This window comes from Aquarana catesbeiana, linkage group LG07, assembly GCF_042186555.1.
Source record: "Aquarana catesbeiana isolate 2022-GZ linkage group LG07, ASM4218655v1, whole genome shotgun sequence".
Taxonomy (NCBI): domain Eukaryota; kingdom Metazoa; phylum Chordata; class Amphibia; order Anura; family Ranidae; genus Aquarana; species Aquarana catesbeiana.
The window spans coordinates 341,349,098-341,376,414 of record NC_133330.1 but is presented as its reverse complement, the minus strand read 5'-3'; the positions used below and the strand labels follow the sequence as shown (position 1 = coordinate 341,376,414).

The 27,317-nt window shown below is 46.7% G+C and overlaps 1 protein-coding gene across 2 annotated transcripts in view; it reads left to right on the top strand.

Moving 5' to 3' along the window:
• The window catches only part of LOC141103876 (cytochrome P450 4B1-like), a 55,515-nt gene extending 28,429 nt beyond the window's left edge, over positions 1-27,086 (top strand). For both annotated transcript variants that reach the window (XM_073593934.1, XM_073593935.1), the window contains exons 6-12: positions 332-483; positions 7,420-7,526; positions 9,579-9,769; positions 9,863-9,996; positions 14,426-14,490; positions 16,925-17,007; positions 26,812-27,086. In XM_073593934.1, the coding sequence (XP_073450035.1) occupies positions 332-483; positions 7,420-7,526; positions 9,579-9,769; positions 9,863-9,996; positions 14,426-14,490; positions 16,925-17,007; positions 26,812-26,980 (901 nt within the window). In that variant the 3' untranslated portion in view covers positions 26,981-27,086. The remainder of the gene's footprint in view (positions 1-331; positions 484-7,419; positions 7,527-9,578; positions 9,770-9,862; positions 9,997-14,425; positions 14,491-16,924; positions 17,008-26,811) is intronic.
• The last annotated feature ends 231 nt before the right edge of the window (positions 27,087-27,317 follow it).

Below are 27,317 nucleotides of genomic sequence, written 5' to 3'. Positions count from 1 at the left end.
TCCCATTGGTTTCAATGGAAAAAATGCCCCCTAGTGCTTTCAATGCAAAATCGCATCCCATTGACTACAATGCAAAAACACCCCCTATCTACTTCAATGGAGTATCGCGTCCCATTTACTTCAATGCAGAATTGCGTCCCATTTACTTCAATGCAGAAATGGGTCCCATTGACTCCAATACAAAGCCGCCCCGTATTGTCTGTGGGACCGTCACACACACACCTTCTGTACGGATTTTGTTTTCTGCTGTTTGGTTTTATTGTCCCGTTTGATGTGATATTTAACGCCCGGATAATAAGAGGTTTTTATTCCCGAATCTTTTCCCCTTCAGTGATAATTCTTACACCGGCGCTGTGTACGACCTCGCCAGACTGACGCAACAACGAATCCGGACGTTCCCCTATCACAGCGACTTCATCTACTACCTCAGCCCTCACGGCCTGCGTTTTCGCCGAGCCTGCCAGATCGCCCATCAGCATACCGGTAAATGATGAGTTTTGGCATTTTTATAAATTTCATTTATTTTTCAGCAGAAATATTTATAGATCCGAATATGGAAGAGGACAGAGAAGAGGAGAAAGTGGAGAGAAAGAGATAGAGGGGTAAGGGGCGAGTAGGAAGGAGGGGGAGGGGGGGTGCCCGGAGCCCCCCAGGCTTCAATACCGGGCACTTTTACCCCCTTCCTGCCCAGGCCAATTTTCAGCGCTGTCGCACTTTGAATGACAATTGCGCGGTCATGTAACACTGTACTCATATGACATTTTATAATTTTTTTCACACAAATAAAGCTTTCTTTTGGAGGTATTTATCCACTTGCCAACCGCTGCCGATATAAGTCGCCACAACGGCAGCGGTGGGCAAATGGGCGTACCTGTACGTCCCCTTTAATTGGCGGGGCGAGCGGGTGGTAAAATCTTCTGGGGCTGAAGTGGTTAATCACTGCTGGTTTTTTATTATTTGCTAAAAAAAATGAAAAAAGACTGAACATTGTGAACAAATATTTTTTTTTCTTAGTTTCTGTCAGGAAATGTTGTAAATAAGTATTTTTTCTCCTTCTCTGATGGGCACTGATGAGGCAGCACCAGGGCTTTTTTTTGCAGCGGGAACCTGGGGGAACCTGGGGGAACGTGGGGGAACGTGGGGGAACGCGGGGGAACGTGGGGGAACGCGGGGGAACGCGGGGGAACGCGGGGGAACATGGGGGAACGCGGGGGAACGTGGGGGAACGTGGGGGAACGCGGGGGAACGCGGGGGAACGTGGGGGAACGCGGGGGAACGCGGGGGAACGCGGGGGAACGTGGGGGAACGCGGGGGAACATGGGGGAACGCGGGGGAACGTGGGGGAACGTGGGGGAACGTGGGGGAACGTGGGGGAACGCTGGGGAACATGGGGGAACGTGGGGGAACGTGGGGGAACGCGGGGGAACGTGGGGGAACGTGGGGGAACGCGGGGGAACGCGGGGGAACGCGGGGGAACGCGGGGGAACGTGGGGGAACGCGGGGGAACGCGGGGGAACGCGGGGGAACGCGGGGGAACGTGGGGGAACGCGGGGGAACATGGGGGAACGCGGGGGAACGTGGGGGAACGCGGGGGAACGTGGGGGAACGTGGGGGAACGCGGGGGAACATGGGGGAACGCGGGGGAACGCGGGGGAACGCGGGGGAACGCGGGGGAACATGGGGGAACGCGGGGGAACGTGGGGGAACGTGGGGGAACGCGGGGGAACGTGGGGGAACATGGGGGAACGCGGGGGAACGCGGGGGAACGCGGGGGAACGCGGGGGAACTCGGGGGAACTCGGGGGAACATGGGGGAACTCGGGGGAACGCGGGGGAACGCGGGGGAACATGGGGGAACTCGGGGGAACGCGGGGGAACGCGGGGGAACTCGGGGGAACTCGGGGGAACGCGGGGGAACGCGGGGGAACGCGGGGGAACGTGGGGGAACGTGGGGGAACGCGGGGGAACGCGGGGGAACGCGGGGGAACGCGGGGGAACATGGGGGAACTCGGGGGAACGCGGGGGAACGCGGGGGAACTCGGGGGAACGTGGGGGAACGCGGGGGAACGCGGGGGAACGCGGGGGAACGCGGGGGAACGCGGGGGAATGTGGGGGAACGTGGGGGAACGTGGGGGAACGCAGTTCCGGCACCTTCAGCATTGAATGTATGTAATGGCAAGGGGTGCTGGGATGTCTACTGTTGCTGGCTGCTGGGGGATCTCTTGTTGCCAGTGGGGGATCTATTGTTTCTGGGAGGGTCAGTTGTTGCTGGGAGTGATCTACTGTTGAGGGAGGGGTCTATTGATGCTGGGAGGGGGGGGTCTGTTGTTGCTGGCTGCAGGGGATCTATTTTATTGTTATCATTAACACATTCTATACAAATGACTTAGGACCATGTGATTCCAAGGGACGGTGCGTAGGGGTGGGTAGGAGACAAAGGCAAGGGGTGACTTGGAAGAAGGGAGTACCTGCACCTATTCTCTGAGAAAAAAAGCCCTGGGCAGCACTGATGAGGAGGCACTAATATGCAGCACTGATCGGCACTGATAGGCGGCACTGATGGGCGCTACTGATGGACACTGAAAGGCAGCACTGACTGGCATCACTGATGGGCACTAATTGGCATCACTGATGGGCACAGACTGGCATCACTGATGGGCACTGTTGGTGCTGCACTGATAATCAGGGCAATGATGGGCATCACTGAAGGGCGGCAATGATTGGGGGCACTGATAGGCACAGACTGGCATCACTGATGGGCACTGTTGGAGCAGCACTGATGGGCAGCACTGATAGGTGGCAATGATTGGCAGCACTGATGAGCAGGCATTGATAGGCACAGACTGGCATCACTGATGGGCACTGTTGGGGCTGCACTGATGATCAATAACCTGATTATCTGTACAGGTCTCTCCTGTAAGCAAATGCCGCTGATCTGCTCTCCTCTCCTCTCACGCTGTCAGTGTGAGGAAAGGAGAGCCGATAACCTGCATTTCCTTGTTTACATGTGATCAGCTGTGATTGGACACAGCTGGTCACATGGGTAAAGAGCCTTGTCATTGGCTCTTTACCGAGATCAGAGTTGCGCCATGTCCCAGGGACACAGTGCCGCCGCCGATCACTGTGCTGTGCGCCTTCCGCGGGCAAACAAGTACAGTGAGACTGGGGTGACGTCATCTGACAACGTCCCAGAACGAGAGCGCCTCCCTGCCGCCATCAATAGTCTATAAGGTGGGTGGGAGGTGGTTAAATAAAGGCTTTAAAAAGCAGATGGAAGAAAATGCCCAACCCAAGTGGTCCAGGATTGGTCAGATTTGTCCATTCAGTTTATTGATAACATTCCCAGTGTGTGTAATATAATATTGTGCCATGTGTCCATCCATATCCGACATGTAATTCCCAGAGCACTCCATATGTCATATGATGGGTGACGTTCAGGGGGTAGAGCAGCACTTCCAGGAGCAACTCGAGTTCACTTCATTCCAGAAAACACAACATAAAACTCCACTTATCTTCAACACAAACAGTATAAAAGAAACGTAAAGAAATGTAAAGTTCATAGACGGGATTTACCCCAAGATCAGCCCCGGCCAACTCGGGCTTGGCAGCTCCCCGCAAACATGCAGCACTACAACAGGTCTCTCTCCAACTCCTACTACCCACTACACCTAATACTACCCACTACACCTAATACTACCCACCACACCTAATACTACCCACTACACCTAATACTACCCACCACACCTAATACTACCCACCACACCTAATACTACCCACCACACCTAATACTACCCACCACACCTAATACTACCCACCACACCTAATACCACCCACTACACCTAATACTACCCACTACACCTAATACTACCCACTACACCTAATACTACCCTCTACACCTAATACTACTCACTACACCTAATACTACTCACCACACCTAATACTACCCACTACACCTAATACTCCCCACTACACCTAATACTACCCACCACACCTAATACCACCCACTACACCTAATACTACCCACTACACCTAATACTACCCACTACACCTAATACTACCCTCTACACCTAATACTACCCACCACACCTAATACTACCCACCACACCTAATACCACCCACTACACCTAATACTACCCACTACACCTAATACTACCCACTACACCTAATACTACCCTCTACACCTAATACTACTCACTACACCTAATACTACTCACCACACCTAATACTACCCACCACACCTAATACTACCCACCACACCTAATACTACCCACTACACCTAATACTACCCACTACACCTAATACTACCCACCACACCTAATACTACCCACCACACCTAATACTACCCACTACACCTAATACTACCCACCACACCTAATACTACCCACTACACCTAATACTACCCACCACACCTAATACTACCCACCACACCTAATACTACCCACCACACCTAATACTACCCACCACACCTAATACTACCCACTACACCTAATACTACCCACTACACCTAATACTACCCACCACACCTAATACTACCCACCACACCTAATACTACCCACTACACCTAATACTACCCACTACACCTAATACTACCCACTACACCTAATACTACCCACCACACCTAATACTACCCACTACACCTAATACTACCCACCACACCTAATACTACCCACTACACCTAATACTACCCACCACACCTAATACTACCCACTACACCTAATACTACCCACTACACCTAATACTACCCACCACACCTAATACTACCCACTACACCTAATACTACCCGTTACACCTAATACTACCCACTACACCTAATACTACCCACCACACCTAATACTACCCACTACACCTAATACTACCCGCCACACCTAATACTACCCGCTACACCTAATACTACCCGCTACACCTAATACTACCCACCACACCTAATACTACCCACTACACCTAATACTACCCACCACACCTAATACTACCCACTACACCTAATACTACCAGCTCCCTGTTTTATGTGCTGCTTCCTGGAGGCTGCTTAACCCAATAGGGACCTGAGTCCCTGTAGTCAGGAGTGGAGATTCTTTTCCCACCCAAATGTCACTCCGAACCTCCAAAATTCCAGGTCTCAAATACACTATATTGTCAAAAGTATTGGGACACCGGCCTTTACACACACATGAACTTTAATGGCATCCCAGTCTTATGCTGGCCATACACTATACAGAAAATCGGCCGTACCCATTTTCGAAAAACGAACGTTCGACCGTGACCGCAAACGATCGTGCCATCATATAATGTCCGATAATCTGTTCAGTGGACATGAATAAATAATTTTGTGTTCGTTTTTTTACATATACCTAGTGCAGGCAGTTCGGACGGGAAACACATTAACCTTGCAATTTATCGTACGTTCGGCAGAAATTTTCCAAACATGCCGTTCGTTTTTTTTCCACAAAAACGTCACAAACGATTATCGATTTGTACTCACTAACTTGCCGAAAAACGAACGAAGTGTCCATACGAACGATTTTTCGGCCGATTTTTCGTATAGTGTATGGCCAGCATTAGTCCGGAGGGTTCAATATTGAGTTGGCTCCGCCCTTTGCAGCTATAACAGCTTCACCTCTTCTGGGAAGGCTTGTCTATCGCACACGTTCCTGGAAAACAAGGCTCATCAATGGTGGGTGCTGCAGCAATTACCAGCTGAATCCTGAAGACATCAAGAAAGTGTATATATTCACCAGCGCACCATGGATCTACAATCACCGTCCAAAGGCTTTTATTGCAGAGAGATCACATCACAAAGACAAGTGCAACGTTTCGGAGTCGCGTTACTCCAAAACGTCACACTTGTCTTTTTGATGTGATCTCTCTGCAAAAAAAGCCTTTGGACGGTGATTGTAGATCCATGGTGCGCTGGTGAATATGTACACCTTCTGGGAAGGCCGTCCACAAGGTTTAGGAGGGTGTCTATGGGAATGTTTGACCATTCTTCCAGAAGAGCATTTGTGAGGTCAGGCACTGATGTTGGATAAGAAGGCCTGGCTCACAGTCTCCGCTCTAATTCATTCCAAAGGGTGTTCTATCGGGTTGAGGTCAGGACTCTGTGCAGCAAAATCAAGTTCCTCCACCTCAAACCCGCTCATCCATGTCTTTATGGACCTTGCTTTGAGCAGTAGGTTAACAGTCTGTAAAACCAACCCTTCATATTACTCGCCAGGCATCCAGTACTAAACTAAAGCAAATAACCCAAAACTCAGAAAGTCCAGCCAATTCTCCCAACCTCTCTCCATCGAGAGTCCCCCTGTTATGAGTTCTCATCCAGAGCCTTCTGAAGCTCTGGATGAGAACCCAGGAGTGACCTGTTCTCATGCTCCCATCTGATTAGGGCTCCACCCACCAAACTTCCCAGGGAGGGGCTTTACTAAAGGGGAAACTAACCCCTGCTTACACAGGTGTCTCCAAACTGTGGCCTGCTGCAAGATTTTTTCCTGCCCACAGCTGATGTGCAGATTCTCTAACTTTGATAAAAGGAGGAAACTGATGCAACGGGGAACTCTGATAGGGACCCTGATGTATTGGGGGGGGGGGGGGGGGGGGGGGGGGTGATAAAAGGAGTACCCTGATGTAAGGACTTTTCTTTTTCAATAAAAGTGGGAAACAAGCCCTCACACGTCGTATGGTCTGAGCACTGACAGGCTGACCCCCCACCCCTACAACCTCTGCAGCAATGCTGGCAGCACTCATACGTCTATTTCCCAAAGACAACCTCTGGATATGACGCTGAGCACGTGACCTCAACTTCTTTGGTGGACCATGGCGAGGCCTGTTCTGAGTGGAACCTGTCCTGTTATGGTCTTGGCCACCGTGCTGCAGCTCAGTTTCAGGGTCTTGGCAATCTTCTTATAGCCTAGGCCATCTTTATGTAGAGCAACAATTCTTTTTTCAGATCCTCAGAGAGTTCTTTGCCATGAGGTGCCATGTTGAACTTCCAGTGACCAGTATGAGAGAGTGAGAGCGATAACACCAAATTTAACACACCTGCTCCCCATTCACACCTGAGACCTTGTAACACTAACGAGTCACATGACACCGGGGAGGGAAAATGGCTGATTGGATCCAATTTGGACATTTTCACTTAGGGGTGTACTCACTTTTGTTGCCAGCGGTTTAGACATTAATGGTTGTGTGTTGAGTTATTTTGAGGGGACAGCAAATTTACACTGTTATACAAGCTGTACACTCACTACTTTACATTGTAGACAAGTGTCATTTCTTCAGTGTTGTCACATGAAAAGAGAGAAGAAAAGATTTACACAAATGTCACTGAGGGGTGTACTAACTTTTGTCAGATACTGTAGGTAGATCTCAGTGGACATAACAAGAGATTCATGAAGATTCAGAATATATTTTTATTTTCTTCAATTAGACAAAGTTATTGAACAAAGAAAAAAACTGCTGGAAAAAAACGAGGAACTGGAGAAAATCCAGCAGAAGAGACACCCGGATTTTCTGGACATTCTTCTGTGTTCGAAGGTCAGTTTTCACCACTTCCCATCGGTATGTCTGGGGAGACCTTTGTGTCGGAGTGTTAGATCTTCATTTCCAGAAGAGCCTGGAACCGGCATCGCTCCTGAACCTTCAGATAATCAATGATACGCTGAAGGAAATCATTCAGAGATACTTCAGGTGCTGCCCATAGATACCACACTACTGTGACTATTAATTACTGTACCCCTCAATCTGAGGGTGACTATTACTGTACCCCTCAATCTGAGGGTAACTACTCATTACTGTACCCCTAAATCTGAGGGTGACTATTATTGTACCCCTCAATCTGAGGGTAACTACTCATTACTGTACCCCTCAATCTGAGGGTAACTACTCATTACTGTACCCCTAAATCTGAGGGTGACTATTACTGTACCCCTCAATCTGAGGGTAACTACTCATTACTGTACCCCTCAATCTGAGGGTGACTATTACTGTACCCCTCAATCTGAGGGTAACTACTCATTACTGTACCCCTCAATCTGAGGGTGACTATTACTGTACCCCTCAATCTGAGGGTAACTACTCATTGCTGTACCCCTCAATCTGAGGGTGACTATTACTGTACCCCTCAATCTGAGGGTAACTACTCATTACTGTACCCCTCAATCTGAGGGTAACTACTCATTACTGTACCCCTAAATCTGAGGGTGACTATTATTGTACCCCTCAATCTGAGGGTAACTACTCATTACTGTACCCCTAAATCTGAGGGTGACTATTATTGTACCCCTCAATCTGAGGGTAACTACTCATTACTGTACCCCTCAATCTGAGGGTGACTATTACTGTACCCCTCAATCTGAGGGTAACTACTCATTGCTGTACCCCTCAATCTGAGGGTGACTATTACTGTACCCCTCAATCTGAGGGTAACTACTCATTACTGTACCCCTCAATCTGAGGGTAACTACTCATTACTGTACCCCTCAATCTGAGGGTGACTATTACTGTACCCCTCAATCTGAGGGTAACTACTCATTACTGTACCCCTAAATCTGAGGGTGACTATTCATCACTATACTCCTCAATCTGAGGGTGACTATTAATTCCTATACCCCTCAATCTAAGGGTGACTATTCATTACTTTACTCCTCGATCCGTGGGTGACTATTACTGTACCCCTCCATCTGAGGGTGACTATTATTGTACCCCTCAATCTGAGGGTGACTACTCTTTACTGTACCCCTAAATCTGAGGGTGATTATGACTGTACCCCTCAGTCTGAAGGTGACTACTCATTACTGTACCCCTCAATCTGAGGGTGACTATTCATTCCTACACCACTCAATCTAAGGGTGACTATTCATTACTATATTCCTCAATCTGTGGGTGGCTATTACTGTACCCCTAAATCTGCGGGTGACTATTACTGTACCCCTCAATCTTAAGGTGACTACTCATTACTGTACCCCTCAATCTGAGGGTGACTATTCATTCCTATACCCCTCAATCTAAGGGTGACCATTACTGTACCCCTCAATCTAAGGGTGACTAATCATTACTATACTCCTCAATCCGTGGGTGACCATTACTGTACCCCTCAATCTGAGGGTGACTACTCATTACTGTACCCCTAAATCTGAGGGTGACTATTCATCACTATACTCCTCAATCTGAGAGTGACTACTCATTACTGTACCCCACAAGCTGAGAGTGACTATGACTGTACCCCTCAATCTGAAGGTGACTACTCATTACTGTACCCCTCAATCTGCGGGTGACTATTACTGTACCCCTCAATCTGTGGGTGACTATTACTGTACCCCTCAATCTGTGGGTGACTATTACTGTACCCCTCAATCTGTGGGTGACTATTACTGTACCCCTCAATCTGCAGGTGACTATTACTGTACCCCTCAATCTGTGGGTGACTATTACTGTACCCCTCAATCTGCGGGTGACTATTACTGTACCCCTCAATCTGCGGGTGACTATTACTGTAGCCCTCAATCTGCGGGTGACTACAGCTCTTGTGTAATGTCTCCTATTGAATGGAATGTATAAATTGCTTTGTGTTGTTTCTGTGTGATGCAGGATGAGAACGGTCAGGGTCTGTCCGATGAGGACCTCCGAGCTGAAGTTGACACTTTCATGTTTGAAGGCCACGACACGACAGCCAGCGGCATCTCCTGGATCTTGCACTGTATGGCCCAATATCCAGAACACCAGCAGAAGTGCCGGGAGGAGATCCGGGAGGTCTTGGGGGGCCGAGGCACCATGGGATGGTGAGTTACCTTTATCACCTTTCTTGTGACAAACTTGATGAGTATCGATGGGATGGATGAAACCTAAGTGCTGAACTTTGTGTTTTCCTCCAGGGAGGACCTCAGCAGACTTCCCTACACCACAATGTGCATTAAGGAAAGCCTACGCCTTTATCCACCAGTGCCCGCCGTGTCCAGGGAGCTCTCCAAACCAATCACATTCTTTGATGGGCGATCCCTACCAGCAGGTATGATCCCTTCTTCTACCTTTTTGTGTGGGTGGTTTGAGGCGGAAGCATTGCAGCAAAGTCGCTGTCATTGTCCCTGCTAGTTACTGGGCTGCGATTTCTCACGGACCTGTATAATGACCAATCTGCCAGAACCTCACATTGATAGGGTGGGATTCCTTTCATACCTCCTTATAATGTCATCTCATCAATAAAATATACTAGAAGTATCGTAGTATTCATGTCTGAGGAAAACGTATACGTTACGGGCTGACACCGAAATGCGTAAAATCAGCTCATTTATCTATCTGTATGTGGTGACGGGGGAAGGGAGTGGCCAGAATCATGTCATTCATATAATCTTCAGGTGACTCCGGTGTTATAATCGGCGCCCGGGCTGCAGGTACGGCAGGTGTTACCCTGCGGATAGTACATACACTGAGCACCATTCTCTTATATGATGAATACAGAAGATTGGACGGTGGATTAGAATTCTCTTCAATCACCTTTCTGAGATTTTACTGAATACATCCAAAGCACCTTTGCGGATTTGGCTCCTGAGGGCTCTTACATTTGGCGCCGATTTCCATTCAGATTATTGTCAGGCATTTCATTCACACGACATTAAATACCAGAATATATATTCTTCTAAGATCCCAGGCAGCAGAGCTTCCAATGAGCGGCTCCGGCCTCTACTGGCCTCCTCCGTACTCAGATCCATGAGACCGTCCATCTTCTACTCCAGGAGTCGCAATGAGGACGGTCAGGTGGCTGTTTCTTTGTGAATGATCGGGACGCAAATTATTACAGCGGTGAAGACTTTAGATGCACATTTACATTTTCAGTAATATACATCAGGGGGTCTCCATACGTTTGAAACAGAGGGCCAGTTTACTTCGCTTCAGACTTTAGGGGGGAGCAGAGTTTGGCCAGTGGGAGTAGAAAATGCCGGAGGCATGGTGGTCAGTGAGCGTAAAAAAATTACATTGGCGTAATAGTGTCAGTGGGAGGAATAGTGTCCCATCATTGGTATCAGTGGGAGGAATAGTGTCCCATCATTGGTATTAGTGGGAGGAATAGTGCCCCATCATTGGTGTCAGTGGGAGGAATAGTGTCCCATCATTGGTATTAGTGGGAGGAATAGTGCCCCATCATTGGTGTCAGTGGGAGGAATAGTGCCCCATCATTGGTATCAGTAGGAGGAATAGTGCCCCATCATTGGTGTCAGTGGAAGGAATAGTGTCCCATCATTGGGGTCAATGGAAGTAATAGTGCCCCATCATTGGTGTCAGTGGGAGGAATAGTGCCCCATCATTGGTGTCAGTGGGAAGAATAGTGTCCCATCATTGGTATTAGTGGGAGGAATAGTGCCCCATCATTGGTGTCAGTGGGAGGAATAGTGCCCCATCATTGGTATCAGTAGGAGGAATAGTGCCCCATCATTGGTGTCAGTGGAAGGAATAGTGTCCCATCATTGGGGTCAATGGAAGGAATAGTGCCCCATCATTGGTGTCAGTGGGAGGAATAGTGCCCCATCATTGGTGTCAGTGGGAGGAATAGTGTCCCATCATTGGTGTCAGTGGGAGGAATAGTGTCCTATCATTGGTATCAGTGGGAGGAATAGTGTCCCATCATTGGTGTCAGTGGGAGGAATAGTGTCCCATCATTGGTATCAGTGGAATGAATAGTGCCCCATCATTGATGTCAGTGGGAGGAATAGTGTCCCATCATTGGTATCAGTGGAATGAATAGTGCCCCATCATTGATGTCAGTGGGAGGAATAGTGTCCTATCATTGGTATCAGTGGGAGGAATAGTGTCCCATCATTGGTGTCAGTGGGAGGAATAGTGTCCTATCATTGGTATCAGTGGGGGGAATAGTGCCCCATAATTGGTGTCAGTTGGAGGTTTAGTGCCCCATCATTGGTGTCAATGGGAGGAATAGTGCCCCATCATTGGTATTAGTGGAAGGGATAGTGCCCCAAGGGCCAGATAAAGGCAAGCAAAGGGCCACAGTTTGGAGACCCCAGTTATACATCATTAACCGCTTCAATACCGGGCCAATTCTGACACTTTGCTCCTACATGTAAAAATCATCATTTCTTGCTAGAAAATTACATAGAACCCCCAAACATTATATATGTTTTTTTAGCAAAGACCCTAGAGAATACAATGGCGGTTATTGCAACTTTTTATCTCACACAGTATTTGCGCAGGAATTTTTCGAACGCGTTTTTTTTGGGGAAAAAACTGTTTTGTGTTAAAAGAAAAAACAAAACAGTAAAGTTAGCCCAATGTTTTTACATTTTGTGAAAGATGAAGTTGCGCCGAGTAAATAGATACCTAACATGTCACGCTTCAAAATTGCACACGCTCGTGGAATGGCGCCAATGTTCGGTACTTAAAAATCCCCATAGGCGACGCTTGAAATTTTTTTACTGGTTACATGTTTTGAGTTACAGAGGGGGTCTAGGGCCAAAATTATTGCTCTCGCTCCAACGTTCGCGGCGATACCTCACATGTGTGGTTTGAACACCGTTTTCATATGTGGGTGGGACTTACGTATGCGTTCGCTTCTGCGTGCGAGCACACAGGGACAGCGACGCTTTAAAAACTTTTTTTTTTATTGTTAATTATATATATATTTTTTTATTTTGACACTTTTTTGAAAAAAAAAAAAAATTGATCACTTTTATTCCTATTACAAGGAATGTAAACATCCCTTGTAATAGCAATATAACATGACAGGTGCTCTTAATAGTGAGATATGGGGTCAATAAGACCCCATATCTCACCACTAGGCTGGGAAGCCTGAAATAAAAAAAAATAATAAAACGATCGCCGCTTCCAAGCCGAAGCGGCGCCGTTTTTTTGAATGGAGAGGCCGGGCGTGACGTCATAACATCGCGCCCGGCCTCCGACGATCATAGAGACTCCGGGGACCATCTGGTCCACCGGAAATCTCTATGATCTACATCCGGCGCCGGCGGATCCGCTCTCCGCCTCACCGATCGTAACGGTGAGTCGGAGCAGGCACCGGAGGGCGGCGGGAGGGGGGGGGGGACGTCCCCTCTCGCCTCCCATAGGAACGATCAAGCGGCGGAACGGCCGCTATGATCGTTCCTATGGTGTAGAGATTCGCCGGCTGAAACCGGCAATATCTGAATGATGTCTGTAACTACAGGCATCAGATATACCCGCTCAAAGCCAAGGACGTCATATGACATCCTTGGTATTGAAGTGGTTAAACAAGGCTTTGGCCAGGTTAGGAAGCCCTGGAATTGGAGTCCCGGGATTGGCTGTAGTCAGGGCGGTAGAGATCAGAGAGCTGTATTCATACAATCTCCAGGGCCTAGACTGGGTAAGTTGTGTCCCCGGAAAGTATTTGTATTGTGGGGGGTCTGGCTGGAAAGGTGATGTGTCTTCAAAGTACACTTCTTCTCCAGACTTTGCTGCTTCCAGGTAGTTGTATAGAAGGGAATCAGTAAGTTGTAACCCCGACCTCTCCATTGACATGTAAGGGCCACTTCTTCCATGAAAAAAACTAAATGATCAGCAGTTACCAAAAACCCACACCTGAGGAGATACAAATATATTGTTGCCCCCCCCCCCAAAAAATCTGCCCCTAGCACCCAGGAGTGATGTCACAGGATGTCCAGGGAGATCCTGGAACCCTGAGAACCCCAAATCCTGGGAGAAGACACCCCTGACCAGTATGCTGTAGTTGATGGTAGAAGACACCCCTGACCAGTATGCTGTAGTTGATAGGAGAAGACACCCCTGACCAGTGTGCTGTAGTTGGTGGGAGAACACACCCCTGACCAGTGTGCTGTAGTTGATGGTAGAACACACCCCTGACCAGTGTGCTGTAGTTGATGGTAGAAGACACCCCTGACCAGTGTGCTGTAGTTGATGGTAGAAGACACCCCTGACCAGTGTGCTGTAGTTGATGGTAGAAGACACCCCTGACCAGTGTGCTGTAGTTGGTGGTAGAACACACCCCTGACCAGTGTGCTGTAGTTGATGGTAGAACACACCCCTGACCAGTGTGCTGTAGTTGATGGTAGAAGACACCCCTGACCAGTGTGCTGTAGTTGGTGGGAGAACACACCCCTGACCAGTGTGCTGTAGTTGGTGGGAGAACACACCCCTGACCAGTGTGCTGTAGTTGATGGTAGAACACACCCCTGACCAGTGTGCTGTAGTTGATGGTAGAAGACACCCCTGACCAGTGTGCTGTAGTTGATGGTAGAACACACCCCTGACCAGTGTGCTGTAGTTGATGGTAGAAGACACCCCTGACCAGTGTGCTGTAGTTGATGGTAGAAGACACCCCTGACCCGTGCGATGTAGTTGGTAGGAGAAGGCGCCCCTGACCAGTGTGCTGTAGTTGGATGTTGATAATAAGATGTTGTCTTTTCTTTAATGTTGTTTTTTTATGTACTTTTTAGGTTCTATCGTCAGTTTAAATATTTATTGCATTCATCGGAACCCAGCCGTGTGGGAGGACCCCGAGGTACGGCCCCTTACCTTCACTACTATTGTAGATTGGGAAATTGGTGGACAGGAGGAGGCCGGCCGATTTACTGACAATTTGATTACATCTTTTGGAAATGTTGATAAATCAGTCGGCTGTTTGGAAGATGAATCCACTTCTATTATAGAAAGTTTCATTTATACATTATACATTATACAATGTATAATGTATAACCCCCCCCATTCTGCACCCTCCCAACCCCAATAATAAACAGTACAATGTATAATGTATAACCCCCCCCATTCTGCACCCTCCCAACCCCAATAATAAACAGTACAATGCACAATCCCCCCCCCCCATTCTCTGCACCCTCCCAACCCCTATAATAGACAGTACAATGCACACCCCCCCCCCCCCCATTCTATGCACCCTTTCAGCCCCTGTAATAAATAGTACAATGTATAAACCCCCCCCCATTCTCTGCACCCTCCCAACCCCTATAATAGACAGTACAATGCACACCCCCCCCCCCATTCTGCACCCTCCCAACCCCAATAATAAACAGTACAATGCACAACACCCCCCCCCCCATTCTGCACCCTCCCAACCCCAATAATAAACAGTACAATGCACAATCCCTGCCCATTCTGCACCCTCCCAACCCCAATAATAAACAGTACAATGCACAATCCCTGCCCATTCTGCACCCTCCCAACCCCAATAATAAACAGTACAATGCACAACACCCCCCCCCCCCATTCTGCACCCTCCCAACCCCAATAATAAACAGTACAATGCACAATCCCTGCCCATTCTGCACCCTCCCAACCCCAATAATAGACAGTACAATGTATAACACCCCCCCCCCAACATTCTCTGCTCTCTCCCAACCCCTATAATAAACGGTACAATGTATAACACCCCCCCCCCCACACACACATTCTGCACTCTCCAAACCCCTATAATAGACAGTACAATGTATAACCCCCCCCCCACATTCTGCACCTTCCCAACCCCAATAATAAACAGTACAATGCACAACCCCCCCCCCATTCTGCACCCTCCCAACTCGTATGATAGACAGTACAGTGTATAACCCCCCCCCCATTCTCTGCACTCTCCAAACCCCAATAATAAACAGTACAATGTATAACCCCCCCATCCTCCTAACCTTCCCAACCCCTATAACAAACAGTACAATGTACAAACCCCCCCCCCCCCATTCTATGTACCCTCCCAACCCCTATAATAGACAGTACAATGTATAACCCCCCCCAACATTCTCTGCTCTCTCCCAACCCCTATAATAGACAGTACAATGTATAACCCCCCCCCCCCCCACACACACACACATTCTGCACCCTCCCAACCCCAATAATAAACAGTACAATGCACAACCCCCCCCCCCCCATTCTGCACCCTCCCAACCCCAATAATAAACAGTACAATGCACAACCCCCCCCCCCCATTCTGCACCCTCCCAACCCGTATGATAGACAGTACAGTGTATAACCCCCCCCCCCATTCTCTGCACTCTCCAAACCCCAATAATAAACAGTACAATGTATAACCCCCCCATCCTCCTAACCTTCCCAACCCCTATAACAAACAGTACAATGTACAACCTCCCACCCCGTTCTGCACCCTCCCAACCCCAATAATAGACAGTACAATGTATAACACCCCCCCCAACATTCTCTGCTCTCTTCCAACCCCTATAATAAACAGTACAATGTAGAACCCCCCCTCCCCATTCTGCACCCTCCCAACCCCAATAATAGACAGTACAATGCATAACCCCCCCCCCCCATTCTATGCACCCTTTCAGCCCCTATAATAAACAGTACAATGTATAAAACCCCCCCCCCCCCCCATTCTCTGCACCCTCCCAACCCCTATAATAAACAGTACAATGTATAAACCACCCCACCCCCATTCTGCACTCTTTAAACCCCTATAATAAACAGTACAATGTACAACCCCCCCCCCCCCCCATTCTATGCACCCTTTCAGCCCCTATAATAAATAGTACAATGTATAAACCACCCCCCATTCTCTGCACCCTCCCAACCCCTATAATAGACAGTACAATGTACAACCCCCCCCCATTCTCTGCACCCTCCCAACACCTATAATAAACATTACAATGCATAACCCCCCCCCCCCCATTCTCTGCACCCTCCCAACACCTATAATAATAAGTGGTGGAGGGATCAGCGCTCCCTATCATAGGCCTGGGTGTGCACCCATTGTGGATCTGGGTCGGGGACATCTTTTAGCCAGCACTATAAATTGAGAATACAATTTTTAAAATGAAGACGGGACATTAACAATAAAAAAAGACTTCCCTTCTGATGTCAGGAAATGTCACCTTCATTGTCGGTGATGGTTTGTGAAGGATTTGTCTTCTTCCCTCTACCCTCCCCCCATGTGATATCATTTACACCGAGTAACATTCATCTCTGTATTGCAGGTATTCGATCCTCTTCGGTTTTCCCAGGAAAATTCTGCCAAGCGTCATTCCCACGCCTTTGTTCCCTTTGCAGCCGGACCCAGGTACATCATGAATCTCTATGTCGGGTTTCCTCCTAACCCTATAGAGAGGTCCATACATGACAGTCATGGGCAGTCATATTGGCACCTCCGCATTTCTGTCAGATAATGCCCCACTTCGCCCAGAAAATTGTATTTACAAATGTTTCGCCATTCTGATGTTTATTTCTTTTGTTTGTCACAAAAATCTGACACATTCCACAAAAAACCCCAAAAATGGACTGGACAAAATGATTGGCACCCTCAATGTAATATTTGGTAGCACACCCCTTGGAAAAAAATAACTCAAATCTATGGTTTCCTGTAACCATCAATGAGTTCCTTCCACCTCTCTACTGGAATTTTGGACCACTCTTCTTTTGCCAACTGCTCCAGGTTTCTCAGATTGGAGGGGTTCCTTTTCCCAATTTCTCCACCCACAGTAGCTCTATGGGATTGGGATTTACAGTAGATCTGAACTCATTGCTGGCCAGTTAGGTACTTGGTCATAAACCATTTCTGGGTGCTTTCTGACATGTGCTTTGGGTCATTGTCCTGCTGTAAGACCCATGACCTTCGACAGAAACCCAACTTTCAGACAGTGGGCCCTTCATTGCACCCCCGAATTCTTTGGTAGTCTTCAGATCTCATAATGCCATGCACATGGTCATCCAGTGCCTGAAGCAGCAAAGCAACCCCAAAACATCAGTGAACCTCCACCATGTTTGACTATCTGAAAACCGTAGAATGATGAGCTTTACCAAAAATCTGGAATTTTGTTCCGTCTGTCCACCACACATTCTCCCAAAAGGATTTTGGCCTCCTCAGGTAAGTTTTGGGAAACTCCAATGTGGCTTTTTATGTTTGTGTGTCAGCAGTGGGGTCCTCTTACCATAGTGTCCCTTTTTATTCAGATGGCGACGTTTAGTGCGAGCGGACAAAGTTGTACCCTGTGCCTGCAGGTCGGCTTGAATTTGTCTGGAAGTTGATGGAAGTACTTTATCCACCATTCCAACAATCCTTCTCTAGCAAAGTCTTTTACCTCTTTTGGTCTGATGAGAACCTCCAAGGCCAAAGACAGCTGAAATCCTTCAATATGTGGTGGGGTGTGAGGCATAGTGTGTGCAAAGATGATGAAAGTCATTGGGCGCAAAAGACACTTCTTGGATGTAAAAGAGGTTTTATTTCTTTTAATTGTTCTTTTTTATATGTTTTGAGGGAAAGAGGGTTAGGGCCCGGACACCCTTAGATAGTTGCAAACGCAACTGGCAGACTCTGAGACTTCAATAGGAGGACAGCCATACAGGGAAAAGCCCCAGCAAGGCGCTACTTCTGCACGTGCAGGATTGCTGTCTCCTATGGTAACAGCCCTTTAACAGTTCCTAACTCAAATGTAACAGTTCTTTCAGCTCCACTACAACTGATCCTTGTAGTTCTTCAATACTGAGCTCTCACTGGACCCTCTGATTCACTGACTCTGAATCCCTTGAGTTCCTCAAGGCTTCCACGGCGGTATCTCCCTCAAGTGTCACCCACGCTTCCCTGCTGGGTCCCTAGCTTGGCACTTCGGATACCTTCAAGCTTCACCCCTGCTGACCGGTGAGGTCCCTGGCTTGGCACACAAGGCTGCTCTGCAAGTGTCTCATCCGCTGGTTGGGTCCCTGACTTGATCACCGCCTGAAGTTTCCCGATTCTCCACTGTGCCCCTTCGGTGAGAATATTGCTCTGGTACTTGCTTCAGTTACTCACTGTGGTCCCCAGGTAAAGGCGATTGGACCCATCGTGGCGACAGCTTCCCTTCTACCTCCGACCACTGACAGGTTGGCAGAACCGTCAGTTTTGGTTGGACTGCAAGCCACAATCCCAACCCTGTGCTGCCCTCTTACTTCTAGATAGGCCCTCACACAGCCTGTCAGCTAGATGACCCCAGGGATAGGCCCAATCTCCAGCCTAGCGGCCCGGGGCATACAACAAATATCCACCCAGACAGCGGTCCAGGTGGCACAGAACATAGATCACCTGACTCCACCCGGATATATAGGCTCTCCCAGCAGGCCAAGGGATTAAAGAAGGTTTTGGCCTATTGGCTGGGATGCCCCATATACCCATAACCTGACCTTAGATTGCCCTTCTCATATCTAATACCACCAAGTACCCGGCCACCTAGTGGTAGAAGAGAAAAGTGCAACAAGGCCAAGCTTGGGGAGAAATCAATAGAACCCTATCAATCAACCAGGACAACTACTCCTGGGAAGTAAATTTGTGAGGAGCTCCCTGACTAAACTCCAGGGCTCTAGACTTCGTTGCAATCTTTGATGAATCTTTCTCTTTGGTCCACGCCCAGGGAGATTAGCTACAGTTCCATGGGCTGTAAACTTCTTGACAACGTTGCACACAGTGGCCACAGAAACATTAAGATCTCTGGAGATGGACTTGTAACCTTGAGATTGCCCATACTTTTCCTCAGGCAATTCTTTCCTGCTATTTCTCTTCTCCATGCTCCGTGTGGCACACAGAGACACACAACTGAAAGGTTGAGCCAGTTTTTCACCATTTTAACTGGATGCCGGTGGGATTTCTTTATTATCAGCACCTGTTAATTGATACAGGTGAGTTTGATTACAAATTACAGGAGCATCACAAGCTTGGAATGCAATTATTTCTTACAATTCTGAGAGGGTCCCAATAATTTGGTGAAGTCCATTTTAGGAGTTTTGCGTGGAATGTGTCAGATTTGACTTTTTTGTTTCTCCACTTTTTTGTGTCATACCGATACAAACAAAAGAAATAAACGCGACAATTGCCGAAACATTTTTATTTGCAACAATTTTCTGGGCAAAATGGCCCATTATCTGACAGAAATGGAGGGGTGCCGGTATGACCGGCCATCACTGTACATGCCAATCAGTAAGTATATCTTAACCACTTGACTTGAGATTTACCCCCCTTCCTGGCCAGGAATTCTTTTTGCTTTTTGGCACTGTATTACCTTCACTAATTGCGCAGTCGTGCAATGCTACCCACAAACAAAATTTATATCATTTTTTCCCCCACAAATAGAGCTTTCTTTTGGCGGCGACCAGCGACTTATAGCGGGACTGCGATATTGCAGCGGACAATCTAACCCTAACTGACACTTTGTGGGAACCAGTGACTCTAATACAGTGATCAGTGCTAAAACTATGCACTGTCACTGTACTAGTGACACTGGCTGGGAAGGGGTTAAACATCTAGGGCAGGGAGTCGGCAATCTTTTTCCTCTTAAGGGCCGGGTTCAATGTAAGTAAATGCATGGATTGCCGCATTCACCTGCTAATAAATTAAGATAAAAATCTGGACCCCTTTACATTACCCAACCCCCCTGCATATTACACCCCCCCCCCCCCCCCCTTTACAAAGTTACAGAGGAGGTTTAGTGCTAGAATTATTGCTCTTGCTCTAATGATCGCGGCGATACCTCACATGTGTGGTTTGAATTGTGGTTTACATTTACGGTCGCGACTTACGCATGCGTCTGCTTCTGTGCACGAGCGCAGAGGGGGGCGCTTTAAAAAGTAAATTTTTTTATTTTTACACTATCCCTTTACAAAAAAAAATTCTGATCACTTTTATTGCTGTCAGAGGGAATGTAAACATCCCTTGTGACAGTAATAGGCAGCGACAGGTACTCTTTATGGTGGGATCTATAAGACCCCAAATCCCTCCTTTGCACTTAAAAGCATTCAACAGCCAAGTTTGGCAGTTTTAAATGCTTTCATTTTTAAAAATTTGGCGCCTTTAAGTCCTCTGTAAACCGCAAGTGATGTCATGACTTCCTGTTTACTAGTTTCAAGACCTGATCAAAGCCGATTACGGCTTCCTTAGGGTCTCTGGCCAGCTGGCGGACCCCCCCACCCCCCCCCCGCCCGCGCGCGCTGCTTGGGATAACAGGTAGACATGTGCAATTCGTGTTGTTACGAATTCGTTTTTTTAACCACTTCAGCCCTGGAAGATTTGGCTGCTCAATGACCAGGCCATTTTTTGTGATTCGGCACTGCGTCGTTTTAGTTGACAATTGCGCGGTCGTGCAACGTTGTACCCAAACAAAATTGACGTCCTTTTTTTCCCCACAAATAGAGATTTCTTTTGGTGGTATTTGATCAACTCTGCGGTTTTTATTTTTTGCGCTATAAACAAAAAAACAATTTTGGAAAAAAAAGCAATATTTTTTACTTTTTGCTATAATAAATATCCCCCAAAAATATATAAAAAAACACATTTTTTTCCTCAGTTTAGGCCGATATGTATTCTTCTACATATTTTTGGTAAAAAAAAATCGCAATAAGCGTATATTGATTGGTTTGTCCAAAAGTTATATTGTCTACAAAATAGGGGATAATTTTATGGCATTTTTATTATTAATTTTTTTGTTAGTAGTAATGGCGGCAATCTGCGATTTTTATCGTGACTGCGACATTATCGCGGACACATCGGACACTTTTGACACTATTTTGGGACCATTGTCATTTATAAAAATGCACTGATTACTGTGTAAATGACACTGGCAGTGAAGGGGTTAACAGTAAAAATAGTGTAGCGCTATGTGTATATATCATTCATAATAGTAACGAATGTGAACAGTGGATCAGTTCGTCCTTTGCGGGACAAAACCAGTATTGAAACAACACTAAGTGATACAAATAGGCATATAAAAGTGACTACAATAAAAGAGTAGTATAAATCCGTATTATAAACACCACCAAAGATCTATAAGGAAAAATTGAAAAATAAAAAATTGAAAAAATTGAAAAATGAAATATAAAAGTTCCCAGGGTTTCCTCCTAAGCGAAGTGGTTCACTTCTAGTAGATGAATGGATAGATCACAGATGGGTGGAAGGTCTAGATAGGTGGCAGGACCATCACCAAGGCATCTAAGGAGGCTTACCGGAATCAGATGACTTGAGAAGACTTACGTCTCACAAGTCTAAGAGGGCTTAATGACCACCAGGTCTGGCGGGGTGTATCATCAGATGATCCTCTGCTTCCAAAGAAAGGGGGGAAGGGGGGGTTTCACCGCGGCTTCAAACGTCCCCAAGACAGTCCAACAGGCCCAATGGATAATTCAAATATCATGCGAGAAAGAAAGCTCACATGGCATAATAATGTTTTTAAAAAAACATCAATTTATTAAAATAGAAAAATGAACACTCACATGATAGGAGATCAGAAATGGCTCATATAAAATCATTCGCGGTAATAGTGAGGGGTCCACCCGACATGTTTCGGCTACCAAGCCTTCATCTGGGGTGTGGAGCCCCCCCACCTCACCGCTATTTAAACAAAGAGTGACCCCCACTGGGAGTGTTGGTAGACCGGAAGTGACGTAATTGATGCCACTTCCTGGTTATTAAAAATGGTAACAGATTTATTGTATGAAGACATGAAATAAAAGGGGTAATGAGCGGTGTGATACCGCTATGATTAGCAAGTGAAAAATCTGAAATACATGTTAAAAAATAGAATGATTGCTTGGTCGGCTATTTCGGAAATATCCGAGCGCATACCAAGCCTCGCTTTCATTATAGCCAGATCTCATTGGTTAAAGCGCCATCCGGCTCCACCCAATGGATCCAGCGTCATGGACGTGCGCAGTGACGTCATCCGCAATGCTGCTGCGGCGCCGGTGCACTCCACTTAGGGAACCAAGCCTCTCTCCCACAACGGAAGCTAAGACACTTCCGGTAAGGGGAGAAAGGCGCTGATAGGCTGGGGGGGGGCCCGGAAAAGGTCATGATGATTTGACACCGCATAATAGGTGTCAGCAAAGGTGGATTAAAACAACCGATGTTTGGATCATACAAGAGCAACTTGGGATGGATGTCAAAACTAGTTATAGTAGTGAAAAACGTCAATCATGACCAAATGGTGATTGAAAATATTAACTAGAGGCTGAAATGACACTGCCAATGAGGGGCATGACATAGCATGTAAAATACTAAAATATGGCAAAATCTCAACGTAAGATGACATACTTATTAAAATATTCACTGCACAGATATTGCATATTTTAGAATAGTAATACATAATTAAATGATGGTGTACAGAATTTGATCTGGAATTATATCAATATGTGGATACAGACTGAACATGAGAAATATGAATAATTAAAATAAAGGTAAAATTAAATAAACCAAAATGTATATTCTATGAATATAAAGGAGAGACCACAAGCTAAATGGCTAAGCCTGATTAATGAAAGAATTGATATCCCACTCCACGTTAATCCCCCGTGGGGAGTGGGACCCCAATTCATAAATCCAGTAAGTCTCCAGGCGGGAGACACACCTAAGGGTCGAACCGCCCCGCCAGGGAGCAACGTATTTGTCGATGATGAGAAACTGTGTACCCTCAGGGTTTCGGTTATGGAATTCCCTATAGTGGCGAGGCACAGTATGTTTGGTACTACCTGCTTTAATAAGGTTAATGTGTTCAGATACTCTTGTTCTGAAAGATCTGATGGTCCGCCCTACATACTGCTTACCACATGGGCAAGTCAGAAGATAGACTACCCCTGTAGTAGCGCAAGTGCAGAATTGTTTTATCTTGTAGAAACGGCCGGTCACGGTAGAGGAGAAACTGTGGCTGGCCCTCCTACCACTGGTGTTAAACTGGCAGACCAAACATTTTTTACAGGGGTAGAAACCAATCAAATTATGAAAGAAGGAAGGTTTAATTGGGGGGTTGATGACATTAGGTGCCAACTTATTTTGGAGAGAAGGAGCGCCTTTGAAAACCACCTTGGGGGTCTTGGGCAACAGAGGGCCCAAAACCTTGTCAGTTTTGAGGACATCCCAATGGTGTTCAAAAATTCTTTTAACGTTTTTATGTTGAATAGAAAAGGACGTCAAAAAGGACCATTTAAAGTCCTCATTTATTTGTCGAGGTTTATCCTCTAGTAGTGATTGGCGATCGATCACACAGGCATTGTTAATCTCCTTATCTAGATCCGAGGGGTTGTATCCCTTCTCCAGAAATCTATCCTTAAGGGATGCGGCTTGGATCCTGAAGGTGTTAAGGTCAGCACAGTTCCTACTTAGTCGCAGGAACTGACTCTTAGGAATTGACCTGATCCAAGGCGCATGATGGCAGCTATCGATGGGTATATACCCATTCCGATCGGTAGATTTAAAATAGGTACTGAATATAAATTGGCTTTCCTTTCTTTCGATAACTAAGTCCAAAAAATGGACTGAGGTGGTGCTCGATTCAAATGACAAAACAATGTTCCTATTGTTGTTATTAAGGGTCGTCATAAAATCGACTAGATCATCTGGACTACCAGTCCATAGGAGGAGGATGTCGTCTATGTACCGAGCCCACAACAAAAGGTGTGGGTTTCTCATGGCATAGACGACATCCTCCTCCCACTTGGCCATAAATAAATTGGCCAGACTGGGAGCGAACTTAGCTCCCATCGCGACCCCCTTATGTTGACGGTAGAATCTACCATCGAACCAGAAGTAATTGTGCTGCGTTGCAAACTCAATTAGTTCGATAATATAGTCCACCTGGGGTAAAGCGAGCGAAACATCCCTATGAAGAAAGCATTTAACCGCATCTATACCCTGACGGTGCGGAATACAGGTGTAGGGGGATGCAACATCCGCAGTTGCCATAATGAGATCACCTGAATAGGAAACATTAGAAAGTGTTCTGATGATATCTTTGGTGTCTTTTAGATAAGACGGCATCTTTGATACGGATGGTTGAAGAAAAAAATCTATGTATCTCCCGATTTTTGAAGTGACCGAGTTGATGCCACTGATTATAGGGAAGGGATTAACCACTAGGGGGAGATGAAGGGGTTAAGTGTGTCCTAGGGAGTGATTCTAATTGTGGGGGGGGGGGGGGGGCTGGGCTACAAGTGACACGACAGCGATCACTGCTCCCGATGACGGGAAGTAGTAGATCTCTGTCCTGTCACAAGGCAGAACGGGGACATGCCTTGTTTACATAGGCCTGTCCCCGTCCTGCCTCTCCGTGAGACGATCACGGGCAACCGGCGGGACCCGCGGGCGGACTCACGGAGCACGCGCTGGCACGGTGGCAAATTCAAAGGGACATACAGGTACGCCCATTAGCGCAGCCGTGCCATTCTGCCAACGTAAATGTACATGTCCTCTGATTCCTCCTGTATTGAACTGTATTGTAATTGTACTGTCTGCCATAATGTTGTAAAGCGCTGCGTAAACTGTCGGCGCTATATAAATCCTGTATAATAATAATAATAAGTAATAATAATACATGCGGCGGTCGGCAAGCGGTTAACAAATTTTGACAAATTCGTTAATTCAGAAATATCCAAATTAACGAAAACCCGTTTAACAAATTTTTACGAATATTCGTAAATTTGAATATTCGTAAATTCATAAATTTGAGAATTCGTAAATTCAAAAATTCGTAAATTCAAAAACCCGAAAATTCGAAAATCTGAAAAAATAACTAATTAAGTTAACTATTAATTATAGGTATTGGAATTTCCTTTCAAATTTGGCTGTCAGTGAACGTAACAAATACAAATTTATGAAGTTATGAATTATCCAAAATAACGAATGCCGCATCTAAACAAATGGAACGTAAAGAAAATAATAATAACAATAATAATAATAAAAACTTTTTAAAATTCTTATTTATTATTCATTAGTTCCGTTTTATTCATTTAGATGCGTCATTCATTATTTCGGATAATTCGTAACTTCGGATAAAATCATATTCGTTACGTTCGCTAACAGCCAAATTTGAAAGGAAATTCCAATACCTATCATTTAATAGTTTGTTATTTTAATTTAGTTAGTTGTTCTTTCGAATCTTCTCATTTTCTTTCCTATTTTCTCATTTTCGTATTTACGAATTGCGATCATAACGAATGACCCGAAAAACTAATGAAACAAAAAAAGAACAAATTTTTCGGCAGTGCGCATGTCTAATAACAGCCGAGCGGCTTCTTAGCCGCATCGGTTGCTATCCCAAGAAAGCCGGCCGCCGGCTCTAAAAAAACTGTACCGGAGTGATGCCTGCAGCTTGCAGGCGTCACCCCGGTACAACCCTGTCAAGCCGAGGGCACGTATTTGCGTACGGTCGGCGTGAAGGTTGGCTTGTGCTGTGACTAATCAGTTTGACAGTTTAGTTGAGGACACAAGCAGATGTGACAGTTGGCAATCCCAGTGTTCTGCCGAGAAAGTTCCCCTCGGCGGATAAGGACCCCGGCGGAAATAGCCGAAGCCAAATAGAAGAGAAATCAGCTGTACACGACGCCTGTAAGAGGGCCACTCGCGGGCTCGCTCCGCTCGCCACGCTTCGGGCACGATTCTCCCTCTAGGTCCATTTGGATGGTGGGGCTTGAACCTGGACCTAGGGCGCAGGCGCCGTGTACAGCTGATTAATGTTTTTCAGCTTCGGCTATTTTCGGCGGCTCCTAGTCATTCGTACTGCGCAAGCGCAGCGCCTGCACAGTACAGGGGGGGTCCTTATCCGCCGGGGGAACTTTCTCGGCAAGACACCGGCATTCCAGGAAGGTAACTGTTTTTTTGAAACGGTTAAATCGATGGGTTTAGTTCCGCTTTATGGTGGACTGCTCCTCAGGGGCTCTGGGCTACAGCAAAATGGCCGCCTCCAGCAAGAAGAAACAGGAGCAATGCCGGAGGCAATTTACAGCCCACACTAAATTTGGTAGCAGAATTATTAATGTGGAATGGATGTTTCTTCTTATAGAACATTATTTTTTTTATCAAATTGTTATGGGTAGAGTTCTGCTTTAATATGAATTTTTTTTTTTTTATCCTGCCCAGGAATTGCATTGGACAGAACTTTGCCATGAACGAGATGAAAGTAGCTGTGGCGCTGACCTTGAACCGATTTGAACTGTCGCCCGATCTCTCTCAACCGCCCCTGAAACTGCCGCAGCTGGTCCTGCGCTCCAAGAACGGCATTCATGTGTTCCTGCAGAGAGCCGAGTGAAGGGGGATTTTACTGTCAGATCCACACAGAAGATTTCCTTTCAGTTTATTTCCCTGTAATGATAACCCAGCAAAGTACAATAAAGAAATCCTGTTGTTGGCTCTTCCCTGCGTCTGACCTTTTCAGCCTTGCTGTCATAGTTGCCCCTCTTTTCAGGGCTGCAATAACAATGCTGTAACCTACCTGCAGTGCTTGATAAGGTAAGTTTCTGCCAGAAGCGTGTAGAGCTCCCGTTCCTCATTCCACCATCCCGGTTTTCGGTTTTGGCTGTGGCATTCTCCCTATCTGTCTGTCCACCTGCAAGGTGATTGATGTGGCCAGTCTCTGGGTGAAGACC